General features: G+C 33.2%; 1 protein-coding gene and 2 non-coding genes across 3 annotated transcripts; 1 reads left to right on the forward strand and 2 right to left on the reverse strand.

Moving 5' to 3' along the window:
* Positions 1–820: 820 nt before the first annotated feature.
* TRNAC-GCA lies at positions 821–892 on the reverse strand. Its single transcript has one exon. It is a non-coding gene; the product is annotated as a tRNA-Cys (tRNA).
* Positions 893–3,461: 2,569 nt separating this feature from the next.
* On the reverse strand, positions 3,462–3,533 carry TRNAC-GCA. The gene has a single exon. It is a non-coding gene; the product is annotated as a tRNA-Cys (tRNA).
* A 3,031-nt stretch (positions 3,534–6,564) lies between these two features.
* Positions 6,565–7,425, forward strand: LOC110100786. Its single transcript, XM_020828454.2, has 2 exons — positions 6,565–6,868; positions 7,104–7,425. The coding sequence occupies exons 1-2, from the start codon at positions 6,742–6,744 to the stop codon at positions 7,244–7,246; spliced, it is 270 nt and encodes an 89-aa protein (XP_020684113.1). The 5' UTR covers positions 6,565–6,741; the 3' UTR covers positions 7,247–7,425.
* Positions 7,426–13,396: the final 5,971 nt, after the last annotated feature.

Here is a 13,396-nt window from a genome sequence, read left to right on the forward strand (position 1 = left end):
ATTTACAACTTTTTTTGAAATGTGCTGATTTTTTTATCGAAAGTTAAAGATATAAAATACATACTCTAGCACCGTCAATTTTCAAGCACGTAACAAATATATGCATTTTTCTATTTTTATTATTAATTTTTAAAGAAGGTAGAATTCTTTGAATCCTATCCAAGATAGCTTGACATGGAGAAAGTTTTATTGAGATTATCTCAATTTGAAATTAAGGTTTCGTTTGTGATGACTTTCTTACTATTTTTTAGAGTAGTTGTTTCGTACAAAAAAATAAAATTTTGTACTAAAAAATTGCTTTAAGAAACATTAAGAAAGCCATCTCAAATTAAGCCTAAAGATTATGATTTTAATATGAGTCAAATAAACTGTGTAAATAGTAACAAAGTTTTAATTAATTTTCAAGCATATTGAGGTATAGTAAATTAATTTAATAATAATTATATATGAAGAGAGATTCAAAGATAAAAATGCAAGCCCATAAATTTTATTTCTTAAGAATTTTAGGCAAATTTAATTATAATTTCATGTAAATATGTAAATATAGAATATTACAAATTTTTCAGACAGCTCTTACTTTTTAAGCTGAGGTGCACAAATATAAATCGTTAAATCGCCTAAAATTTTATCAAAATCAGTCACGTAAACATCCACTATGCAAAATATATTTAATTCCGAAGCAAAAAAATAAAATAAAAAAATCCTAATTATTGTGCAAAACTATCAGAAATTAAAATAATAATAATAAATGTGTAACTAATAAGTTTCCTCAAGCAAAAAATAACAGTCGCATCAATAAATATACGGATGAAACTAAATAAGGGCCCAACCGGGTTCGAACCGGTGACCTATTGATCTGCAGTCAATTGCTCTACCACTGAGCTATGGACCCTATTGTGCAAGAACTTCATATCATTTATCTATAAATCTTTAACAATTTCACTAACATACCAATAAAGAAAAGGGAGAGAAGGAACAAACAATGCCCTATTTTTTATGCCTTATGAAGTAAGAGAAAGGAAAGGGGTTTATTATGACACAATAGAAAAACGTGCACATACGCATTTAAAACTTTTATATATGTGCGTGTGTTAGGCTACTACTGATGGTAGAGGACGATTTTTAGTTTTAGAATTGCACTAAAATTCAGCAACACATGAATGAGTGGACTAGCTTACAAAGAAATATATAATTTTTTATGAGATAACTCTAAAAAAGGGGAAAATGATGAGGCGTAAATTGATATGTCACTAATTAGGGGCTGTTTGGTTGTCTGAAAAGAAAATTTAGTGTAAAGTAAATGTAATGTAAAGAAAATATAGTGTAATCCGAATACTTTGAGACTGTTTGGTTGTCTGCAAAATAAACGCAGGAGAATTATTTCCCTTGTTTGGTTTGATAGATCTAGAGTAAAGTAAAAGTGATTTTTTTGTCATAATTAATTTTGGCATTACAACTAGTGCATTTATAAAAGCAATGTATTTATAACAAACTCTTTCGAAAAAGATCTCTTACAAAAAAAAAAAATTTAAGGACATACATATTAAGGCAATTTTATTTAACTGTCTTAATAAATATTTATTAAGGCATACTCTTTTCTCGCTATTTAGTAGGGATTTGGCGTGAGCACTCAGCATACTTTTTTTCCCTAAGTAAAAAGGGATTGCGAACGACGGATAGACAGATGGTTATCAAAATCCAAAAATTCTTATTTCATCCCGCGTGCTTCTTCTTATTTCATCCCACTTCTTCTTATTTCATTCACCTCCATCGTCTTTGTTTGTTTGCCGCCTCCATCATCTTGTTCGTTCACCTCGATTGATCGCTGCCGCGAAATCCACAAAGGCGACTACCACATCAAGTAAAATGCTTTTAATCGGCCTTAATCGTTTGAATGTCGAATGCCCACTACCTATGGTTCTATAAAATTTTATTCTTTCTTCTTTTGATTTGTAGGGTTTTTGAGGTTCTTGTAATTTTTGAAAGATCGACCGAACGCGGACTTTTGTACCTCTGCATAGGCACGACTGCATTTTCCTTGATGTTTGACCTTGCAATATGAAGACCTTCGTGACCACGCTCCTCAACTTTCAATGTGACTAAAACTCTAGTGACCTCTGCTTGTAAATGTAATATAACATATTTAATTTTTTCTTAAAATTTATGTTCTTGCATTCAAACATCCCTTTAATAGGATTATATGAATCCTCGATTACTCTAATTAGGCTGAAAATAATTCATTTAGTAGATATTATTAATAAAGAAAGTTACAAGCACATGTCAGTACAAAAACTCCTCCCAAAACTACCCAGTTGAACATAACAGCTAGAGATCATGGAATCACTATTTCCCTTTCATTTCTTTCGCCTTCATCCGGTAAACAACTATTTCATCATTTCTTTTACTATTGCTATTTACTATTGCTATTGCTCCACTTCCACGTCCACCACCGCTTTCGCTCCCTTGAAACCTTCCTTCTCACGGAGCTGACATTGTGCCCCACCACCACCGGCGGCTTCATTATACGAATAAGCGCCCAACTCACACCATCAAAAAACGGATGCCGCTTGATCTCATTTGCCCCCTTCACGCTCCCCATCCTCCCCGCAGATCCCGCTCCAGCAGTCGCGAAATCATTACACTTTGAGAGAATGCGCGGGAGAAAGCCGATCGTGGATTCCGCTCCCCATCCTCCGCCGCGGATCCTGCTCCATCAAAGAATGGACGTGTCACCACCGCACGTCGTTGGTTCGCCCCAGCTTCGGGAAACCCCACCTACCTCAAGAGAATGATCTTCAAATTAGCTTCTTTGCTCCCTCTCTTGAACGGCGTCCGGCCATACATTAACTCGTAGATAAAAACCCCAAATGCCCACCAGTCAACGCCGTTACCATGGCTGGAGCCCCCGACGATCTTTAGTGGGAGGTGCTTGTGTGTCCCCACGCATGCGCGGGAGAAAGCCGACTCCGGTTCCGCCATGAACTCCAGCTTTACTCCGTCTCTACCATGACTCCGACGAAAACTGGCGCAGCGGAGGATTTCTAAACCCGCTCAATTTGAGCGGGTTTCAAAGTCGCGCGAAATGCCCTTTGTAATACACTGCTTATTCTTCGGATGAATTCATTATTCTCCGCTCAAACCCAACCAAACAACGTAATTCACAAAATGCGTGTAAATAAATTACTTCACTCTCCTAATTCTGCATACCAAACAGCCCCTAAAACATTTGCATCTTCAATACTAACTCTCACTCCATATGTCAAAACTTTTATTAAACTTCCTTGCTTTTGGTCTTCTCTTCTTAAAGAAGAGCAATCAAGCATATTACAAGCAATCTCTTAAAGACAAATCAAACACCTCGAGGATATTGTAATCTTCATCATAAAATTCATTCTATATAGCCTATGTCTACAATATTTTATCAATTTCTTTGTCAACAAATATACGGATGAAACTAAATAAGGGCCCAACCGGGTTCGAACCGGTGACCTATTGATCTGCAGTCAATTGCTCTACCACTGAGCTATGGACCCTTTTGTGCAAGAACTTCATATCGTTTATCTATAAATCTTTAACAATTTCATTAACATAAGGGAGAGAAGGAACAAACAATGCCCTATTTTTTATGCCTTAGGAAGTAAGAGAAAGGAAAGCATTCATCATTTTGAAATCATAAGAAGCAATAGTGGAATCATTTTTGCCTTTGTGATGTATATATTTATACAAATGTAACATATTCAATACTTTTTCTCCATCACTATAAATATTCTAGAAAGTAACAAAGCTAGAGGAAATTAGGTTTAGTATTAAAACTAATTAGTTTAGGCTCATAATAAATCAAATCTAATTAACAAAACAAAATTTCAATTATTAAATTTAGTTTAATTTAAAAATAATTTATTCATTTCAATTTTTAAATTTCACAAATGATCAAATACACGGTTCTGATTAACATAGCGCTGATAAATATGTCCAATTTTTTAATTAAATTTAATAAATAAGCATGAAAAGAGTAATATATTGATACACTATAATTATTATTATTTCATTAAAATCATCTTAAATTAAGTTTAAGGGTTATATGAAATATTTTATTAAAATTTGAGTGCCCAAATGTTTTTCATATTTAAATCCTTCAAATACAATTTCAATATAAGTAGGGCTATCAAAATCAGGTTTCGGATCGAGTTCGAATCTAAAATGAAACTATCCGGATAATATTTGATATGATACGAAACCTACCCATTTTTAAAATTGGGTCAGATTCTCAAACCCAAACCCAACCCGCATTGGGTCCAGATCAACTCGACATGACCCAGATTACCCTAACCAAAGTAAGATGGAGGAAACGACTGTGTATGGCGTTTGTAGGTTATGGTTGCGACGAATGGCGACAATGGCAGAGGCGGCGGCGGCGGACGAAGCTATCGGGGATGGATCCTCCGGTTAGGGAAGTTGCAACAACCTTCGACTAAGGGCACACGAACAATGGATGGCACGCAGACGCGCTAATGCGACGCATTGGTGGGCTGACGCGCTGTGACGAGGACTACGGACGGGCTAACGTGACATGAGACTTGATGCCAAAGGCTGATAGGCTGAGCTGGCGCGACTCGGTTTCCGGGTCAGCATCAGGTTAGCGGGTTAACTCATTCCCGATCCATTTTTTTCAAACAAGTCGAATCCGGACCATTTCAGAAGCAGGTTAACCCTAATCAGAAATTTTTTAGTGGAATTCGAATTCGAATTCGATTTTTAAGTCTTAAATATTGACACCTTTAAATATAAGCATTTAGCGGAAATTTTCCTAAAAAAGCTCTCTTACATCATTATGCATTTTATTTTTATAATATCCCTCCGCAAGACCTACACGGCATTATTAAAGAAATAAAAAAATATAATAAATGAAAAGACGCTAACGCTTCAACCACTGGAACGGTAAGCATTAAGCAAGTTCGACTTTGATGTAGGGGCCCACGCTTTAACCCTTTGTGACACGTTTCGAATGACTATTGGATTGCGTAGCCGTTTCCTGTTCTGCTCGTAGCCTATACTAGATTTTTCACGAGAAAGTGGAGAGAAATAGATACTATGGGCCCACTGCCACATGGCCCATAGATCCCCTAGGTTCCCATCACCTCTTCGCGTAATCGATTTAAGGTCGGCAAGCAGCCAACTAACGGCATTAATTTTCACATGTGTTGTGGGCGGTAAACTCACAGCGAGTAAGGTGAAGCGTTGCATGAACCGCTGAGACCGGTTGCTTGACTACTGTAGTCAACGAACCGGCTTTAAACCTAAAATAAGGGCATTGTAGTAATTTAATGCGTTCACCAACCGAATTTGAATGAGTGTTTTTTCAGTGATTGCCTCTTTATACAAAAATGATTTAATATTTTTTTATTTATGTTATGCTTGTTATCTGAAATTAAATATTAAGTTTATTTAAAAATTATAAATAATTTATAAATTATGTATATCCTTATAATCTAATTATAATGATTAAAATAATAATCTTTTTGATAATTTTTGATGATTTTTAAAATATTTTTAAAATTTTCAAGTGGTATATTTCTCTTTTATATTTATAGAAATTATAAAATTATTGTTTATAATTTAATTAATTATTTGAATAAAAATTAAAAGCTGAAATACTCTTTTGGTTTAGTGGATAAGAGATGCTAAGTTTGATCCCCAACAGCAAAATTGTTTTGTTTTTAAATTCAAAATTAACTATACTGTAGGTTTGTATGTTATATGATGAACTCGGAATGGGCCATTTTGTGATGAACTATGTGAGGGGCCAGTGGGGGCCCGTGCTCTTAGGGCCCCCACCCTGGCGCTAGGGGCGGATTCCCCTTTGGCTCAGGGATAACCTTTTTTTTATTATATATATTTTTAAAAATTTGTCTCTCTTCATTTATTTTTTAGTCTTTATTACAAGTGTTTTTAGGTAATTTGCACCCCCCTGTAAAAGTTTTAAAATACTAAGCCCCCAACATAATTAAACACATTTATGTAGATGTTTTATTGTCAGGAAACGATGAATCAAATACAAAGAGAATTCAACATTTTCTTTTTTCAAAAAATATACTTACATTATGTAGAGGTGTTATTGTTATGAATTTCATCATTAATTTGAATTCCAAAAATATTCTTACAACTAAAATTTGTTCCGGAGGCGCTGCCCCCTGAAACCCTCGCAGAGCCAAAATTTTTCCAGGAGTACTGCCCTAGGAAACCCCCCAGGAGTTTTGTTCCTTGACCCTGTGACCTGACCGGGGGTGCAACCCCTTTGGACCCTATCATATCTACAAAGCGTACGATGATAAAGAGTCGAGCAAAATTCGAGGCATCATCATCAATTATTTATAAGTTTGCCCACCTTGAAAATTAAGGCTGGTTTCGGTCCTGCCTAGCTCTCACTACTTGAGTATAATATATGAGAATTTAATTTTACACTAATCTTAAAGCAATTTAAAAAAAAAAAAATTCGCTCCACTCTTAGTACTTTTAATCGTAATAATCGGACACCATTTTTTCTTTTTCGCCAATACCAACAATGAGTTTTTTCATACGCTGGAGAAGGTTAATTTCGTCATAAAAATTCCAAGAAAGTCAAATTCGTTACCTGTTGGAATCCTTCGCTGCTTTCTGGCGTTTATTTGTAATAATTCTGCAACTCTGTAGAATCCATAAAGCCAGGAAGAAGAAACGGTGTTGAAAGAGAGCGAGAGGGAGATGGAAAGCTCCGGCTGTGTGGGATTAATGGCTGTGGTGGCGATCTCCAGCAGCGTAGCTCTCGTCGTCCATCAATTTCACAAGCGCCTTGTCGCCGATTTCATGAAAAAAGCCGAACTTGAGCTCGGTAAGGACAAATCTTCCATCTTTCTCATGATTTCTCACTTCTTCTTCTTCTTCCTATTCCCCTCCTTTCTTGTTTCCATGATATATCTTAGCTAGAACAAATATTGCATATTTCTCTTTCCTCTCCTCTATTTTCCTATGCGAAGAGAAATTATTTCTAATTACTTCTAGGCCGGATAGTTTTTCTCTAAACTTGATTTGTTTCTGTTTCTCTATTATTATTTGGGATTTGATAGGCGGAGGGAGGATTAAACGGCCGAAGAAGAAGGTGACGTTCGCCGCCGACGTGGTGGAGCCGTCGACGGACAACAAGGAGTACAGGAGGAGGAGGAGGCGATCAAACCCGGAGGAGGAAACTGTGATCTCCATGCCTGTCTAGTTTGTTTTTCTTCCTTTCTTTTTTGTGAATGTTGTTGAAAGTTAGAAGTTAGACCTGTTAATCTTCTTCTCCTAAGTAATTTAGAAGTCTGTAGATATCTTTGGAAGCTTCCATGTAATTGTTAAGGGAGGCTTTGTAGCCGTTAGAACACGCCTTGAATTTAAGAAACTTTTTTTTTTTTCAATATTAAGTTAGCTAAAAAAAATTATATAATTATTTGATGGTTAAAATAAATAATAAAAACTATAGTCATGTTGTTTATATCATATAAAAAATTATATAATTATTTATAAAATTGAGAGATTTTATATCTCACCCCAAATTCCAACACATTAGCTTACTTGTTTTTTAATAATTTAATTTCACCTCTTGAAAATACAAAATCATATAATTAATTAAATTTGGAAAAAAATTTAATATTTAATTAATTTGGAGGAAGAGCACTCCGATGTGTGTCACATTTGTTGCAAAAGGATTTGAGAATCTTTGTTGGTCGGATTTTGGTACTCATTTGTAAAGGTGCAAATGAGTTGAGTGTAGTCGAGTACATATGCCTAATATTCGAGCTCGGCTATAAGCTCAAGCTTGAAAGTTGATAAGCTCGACTCGCGAGCTTATTAACGAGTCAAGTTCAAGCAGTTACGAGAGCCAATTAAGCCAAGCCTACTCGGCTCACTTATGCCTCTACTTATTTGCTTTAAAAGGAAGTTATGAGAGTTTGTGAAGCTTTTTTTTTTATTGGAATGAGGTATCTACCCGCAGTCACTTCAACTTATTAGGCGTTTGGCGGTGCGACTAATCCTCGACTGACTTGGAAGAGGCACCCACCACAAAAATTTCCTCACCAACACTTGATTGTGCCCTACTGAAGAGGCACTGCTACTCAAGAGAAATCGAACATGATTTGGGGGGTACCCAACCGCACTCGCCCATCAACCAAGCTAAGCGGCGACGAGGTTTGTAATGCATTTAACAAAATATTAAATGGATAAGGCACTTTTCTATATGAAGTCAAGTTGCATCATCTACTTTTGCTTTTTAGTGTAGGTCTTTTGCATGTTTTACTTTGATTTTTTTTTTATCCACAGTACTTTTTTAATTTCAGTAGTGACGTTAGTGATTGCTTTGCACAATAATTAAGAGAAAAAACTGGATTAAAGCAGTCTTATTTTAATTTACTAGGATTACAATTGTTAATAATTAAATTGAGCTAATTAATTAGTTTTTAATATTTTTTATTTTAAAATAAATTTACTAATTATAAAAAAAATTATTAAATTTGAAACATAATATACTGATCTTATATTTTGAAATTAATTTAAATATATTAGTTATGCATGCTGATATTTATCTAAAGTTGGCATCTTTGGGTGATCCAACTTAGAATTCCACTAATACTCTTCATAAATTCCTAAAATATAACTAAATTCCTTAAAAAGGTAGCCAAGTCAAAGAGTTGGTTAACCTACTTTTGATTAATTGTTCAAAGCATGATTGTAAAGGTAAAAATTCAATTTTTCATTTCATAAAACTATAATGTATTTTATTAATCAATTAATAGAAATAAAGATATAAAATAATCATTTTTTCTAAATAAAATTTATATATGAAAACTAATTATAAAACTTGTATTAGATTAAGCCTAATTATATGATTCGAAATAGCTTGAAATATAGATAATGTCTTTTGTTCTAATTTAGTATATGTTACTTTGCAATCAATAATGGATTTTAATTTTAATTTTTTTTAATTTTCTTATACCCTCTAATAGTAGTGTCAAATATTAATAAATAATTTGATCAACAACCTCACTTGGGTCCGAACCAAGAACTTTGGGTTATGCTTGACCTGTTTAATTGATGTGTTGGTTTCAGTTTGAACTTTAAAATATATTTTTACCCTATAAAGTATTTTGTTTAAATATTTTTTCTTAAATTCTTTCGTTTGATGATATGCTTGTTTATATATATATATATATCAATTAAACTAAACTCTATAGTTGCGAAAAAAGTTAGGTTTGGGTTCATATTTTTACCCATTTATTAAATACATTGAATTTGAGTTGACTGGATTCAAAATAGGTCAACTTTAAGTCGAATTTAAACCTAACCCATTAACCCGTTTTGACACCTACCTCTACTCTAAGTTAACTTTTTTTTTATTTTTTAAATAGAAATTTAAAAACCTCCCATTAGTAAATAAATTAAAAATCATCGATAGAGCCGCTAAAAATGCTGCCAGAATATTACCTACCATTTTTTCTCCACCTAAATCAAAAATGATGGGAAAAAATGCATTATGTGAAAAATAAATAAATTTTATTTTTTAATGCAAATTTATTAGCATGATTGATCAATTTTTATTGGATTTTATAATCATATGCCAATGATGAAGACATCTCAGGAATTATAATTGCATCTTTTTTGTCTTTTTAGTAGGCTTTATAATATATGTATATTTTTATTATTTTCAAAGGACAACAAGAGCATCTTTGGACAACAAGAGCATTAAGTGGGTTTGAAAAGTCATTAATAGATAATTGCAACTAGATTTAAAATAATTCAAGGTTATTTGATTTCTTTTATTGGGCTCAGATTTTTTAGAGGCCAGCAATATTTTTTTTTCTATTTAGATCAATTAAGACAAATTCATATAAACGTCACAAAGCTCCCAACAAACAGATCAAGATGAGCTCCGTAAGTCGAAAATATTTGATATTGACTTAAATTAGGGTTTAGTCATTAAAGGCTTATATATGCCACAAATACAATTTTATGACCAATTCATGTCGTAAAATCGGTCACTAAAATATTTGTCGTAAATAATTTGGAACCAATAAATTCAGGCACAAATATATTGTTGTGATCTTGGAGGAAGATGTATCCTTCAAAACTAATGTTTATTGTTTGGCTTGGAGTCTATATTACAGCCTATTGCATAACTATTTATCGATGTTAATGGCAATACAAAACTACATAAGAACCTAAAGCAAGTACAACTAAAAAACTAACATAAATTTGGACTAAATCTTAACAATCTCCACCTTATTCCAGATTTTACAAAACATCTAAATCAATCCATCTTTCTTCCGAATCTACAGCCACTGCTAAATTAACTTTTTCTTTAATTCTTCATGCCTTCCCAACCACGACTACTACTCCACCAGGTCGCTCCGACGCAGGCACCTACAGTGATCCAATAGGTACAAAATTACAAGTTCAAGAAATGACCACTACATGCACATGAGCGTTCACCACAACTCCCCAAGCATATAAGTAGTTCTTTGCGTAGATCCTGAATGACACCTACCATGCCCGTATCCAGCTTCAATTTTTCCCTGACCAAACAAGACGATCGCTCCGATCGCCACGCCTCATGGAGTAGGGGTTGAGTACTCTTTACATTTTTTTGTACAATGCCCAGCGCTGTGTACCCAATCGCCTCGACGCTGTAAAAATTTGTTGGGAGAAAAGACAGAGTGGAGTGCTGCAACGCTGTGAAGAGGACTGGACAATCTTTCTTCTTTGCTTTTTCTTAAAGGTGAAGTCCATTGGTGGTAATTAGAGGTTTTATTTATTTTATTTTTTTCTTTCTTTCTTCAGTTTAGTGTGTAAAAACTATGTATGATAGAATGTAAGCAATGAGAGAGTGAGAGAATAAGAGATAACAAAGATCTATAACAATTTATCCAAATTTGTACAATGAATTTCTTGGTCTGATGAGGCTCCATGATTTTTTTCCGATTTCAAAATTTTACACATTAAATCCTAGAGTTCTTTAATTTCGACCGCATTTCTATTTTATTATTTATTTCTCTATATGATTTAACAACTAAGAGAGTCCCTATCCTACTTTAAAGAGGATGAGCAACACTATCGACCTAAGCCAATAGCCACTTGATAACTTTTGGATGATGAGCGCCGCAAATTGAGAAAGAAGGCAAAAGTTTTTATATCCGACTTTTAAGAACATAAACGCTAAGGGGTTTGAAGAACTTTAAATTTGTACCGTCAAAAATGGACAAAATAACTCTGCCAATACCATATAAATTTGCTTCCTCAATTTGAACACGCAAAGAGACGTTGCTTTCTACTGTATTTTTCTAATCACCATTTGCTGTTTCATTTATAAAATAAGTAAATAAAAAAATTAATTTTCAGCAAATTATAATTATTTTAGATTCGATAAATTTGAATTATATTTATTATAAATTTTCACTTTCTAAATGATTTTTGGAAAATTAAAATAAAAGGGAAAGAATTTTTTTTTTTTTAATATACTTGTTTTATTACACGTGTTTTAAATGCATGTGAATAAAAATAAAAAAAATAAAAAAATTCATAGTATGAATATTTTAATTATATTATTACAAAGTGAAATATGCACACGTTCTAATTTACTTGGTCAATATAATTTCTTATCAATAACACCTAAACCAAACATCCAAGATGTAATTATTTGATAAATTATATTTATTTTCCACTTAATTCTTATAGTCAAAACACAACCAAAAGAGAGGTGAGTTGCATCTTCGCCAAAAATAAAAACAGACAGTCGAGAATAGCCAAAGAAGTTTGCAATGAAAGAAAAACTATTACTTTGTGGCGAACTACAATCATGATTTTATATCTGAGAGGAGAAGAAGGCGAAGAAGCTTCTTGAAACGAAGCCCTTGAATTGCTAACAATGTTGTAGAAGAAGACAAAGAAGCTTCTAAAGCGACTCCTTCATAACCCTTCTTTATGCGAAGCACGTGAAGCCAGTGATGTTGTAGAAGAAGCGAAGAGGCTTAATAGCGAAGGCATAAACAGACATTCGTAGAGAGCTACCATCGTATAATATATATGATGTTTAGTAATGAAACTTATAGTTTTTTTAATATAGTATTTTTCAATAAAATTATTGATTACAATTTTATGTCAAATACAAAAAATTCACTAAAAATTTTATATGCGGTTTAAAAATAATTTAAATAAAATACAATAAAAAGTATTATCGAAAGATTTAGGATCCTATTGGATATGGGCCCTGTCTTTTAAAGTAAATTTTTTGGGTTCGAATCCCAGCTCCTTTATTTTATTAGCCTAAGTTACTAAGAGCAAATATATTTCTGCCTGTAATGGGCCTGGCCTGACTTGGTAAAAATGACATTTATTTTTGAAATAAAGTAGGCTTTTACTGGGCCTGTAGGCTAGTTCTGCCAGACCTCCACTATAAATACGCCCCGAAAAGGGTCCCTTCATGAAGATAGAATGAACTTATTTATAAATTTTTGTGAGTGACATGCTCCTTAAAAAAGGAAAAGTTCAAGGGCAACTTTGATGTGTTCAATCGGACTTGTTGGAGTATTCACAAGTGCATTAATGATGTCAGAATTAAGTGATCTTGGACTTGTTGGATTCGTTTCATCGAACCGCTTGATTTGACTATAAGTTTGTAATATTTGAACATCATTTGGTCATAAAAAGCTTTCAATTATGCTCCGCCCACTTATTTTGAGCCCATTTGGTCTGAAATTTGATTGAATTTGGTGTTGTTGGGTTGCTCTCGCTGAGACATTTATTGACTATAAGTTTGCTGAAATTGGAGTTTGGATGATCCAAAATTTAATTTTTTAAAAAATTATTTTAGCAGATAAGTTAAGGTGCGTATTTTATTTAGATTAATTTTGGACGAAGAAAATAATCCAATTCAAGGAGTGAAGCATAAATAAAAAAAATTGTATTAACTCGCCCATATAAGTTCCCCAGCAAAAATAACATGCATTACTTTGCATTAGAAAAGTATTGGAAACCCGGCCCATTGGCCTATTGGGCTTTCGTGGTATTAAGGCCCCACACAATTTGTGTCTAATTTTAAATGGAAAGGCCCATATTTCGTCTTCGGGTGTCAAGAACCTTTAAATAAGCCGATTACAAAGAAAATCTAATTATGTTATAAAGTTAAATAATTTCATTATTTAAAATTTTAATTATAGGATAATTTTTTTGTAATATAAATCTTAGTTATTCACATAATCACAACTCATATTCTCTTAATTTCATCCAATTTAAATAATTTGATTGTGACCTACATAAAATATATGTATACAATGTCGGAATTAAGATATTATTTTAATATTATTTATTAAATTTAAATTAATTATTTAGA

This window comes from Dendrobium catenatum, unplaced genomic scaffold (genome assembly GCF_001605985.2).
Source record: "Dendrobium catenatum unplaced genomic scaffold, ASM160598v2 original_scaffold_184645, whole genome shotgun sequence".
Taxonomy (NCBI): Eukaryota; Viridiplantae; Streptophyta; class Magnoliopsida; order Asparagales; family Orchidaceae; genus Dendrobium; species Dendrobium catenatum.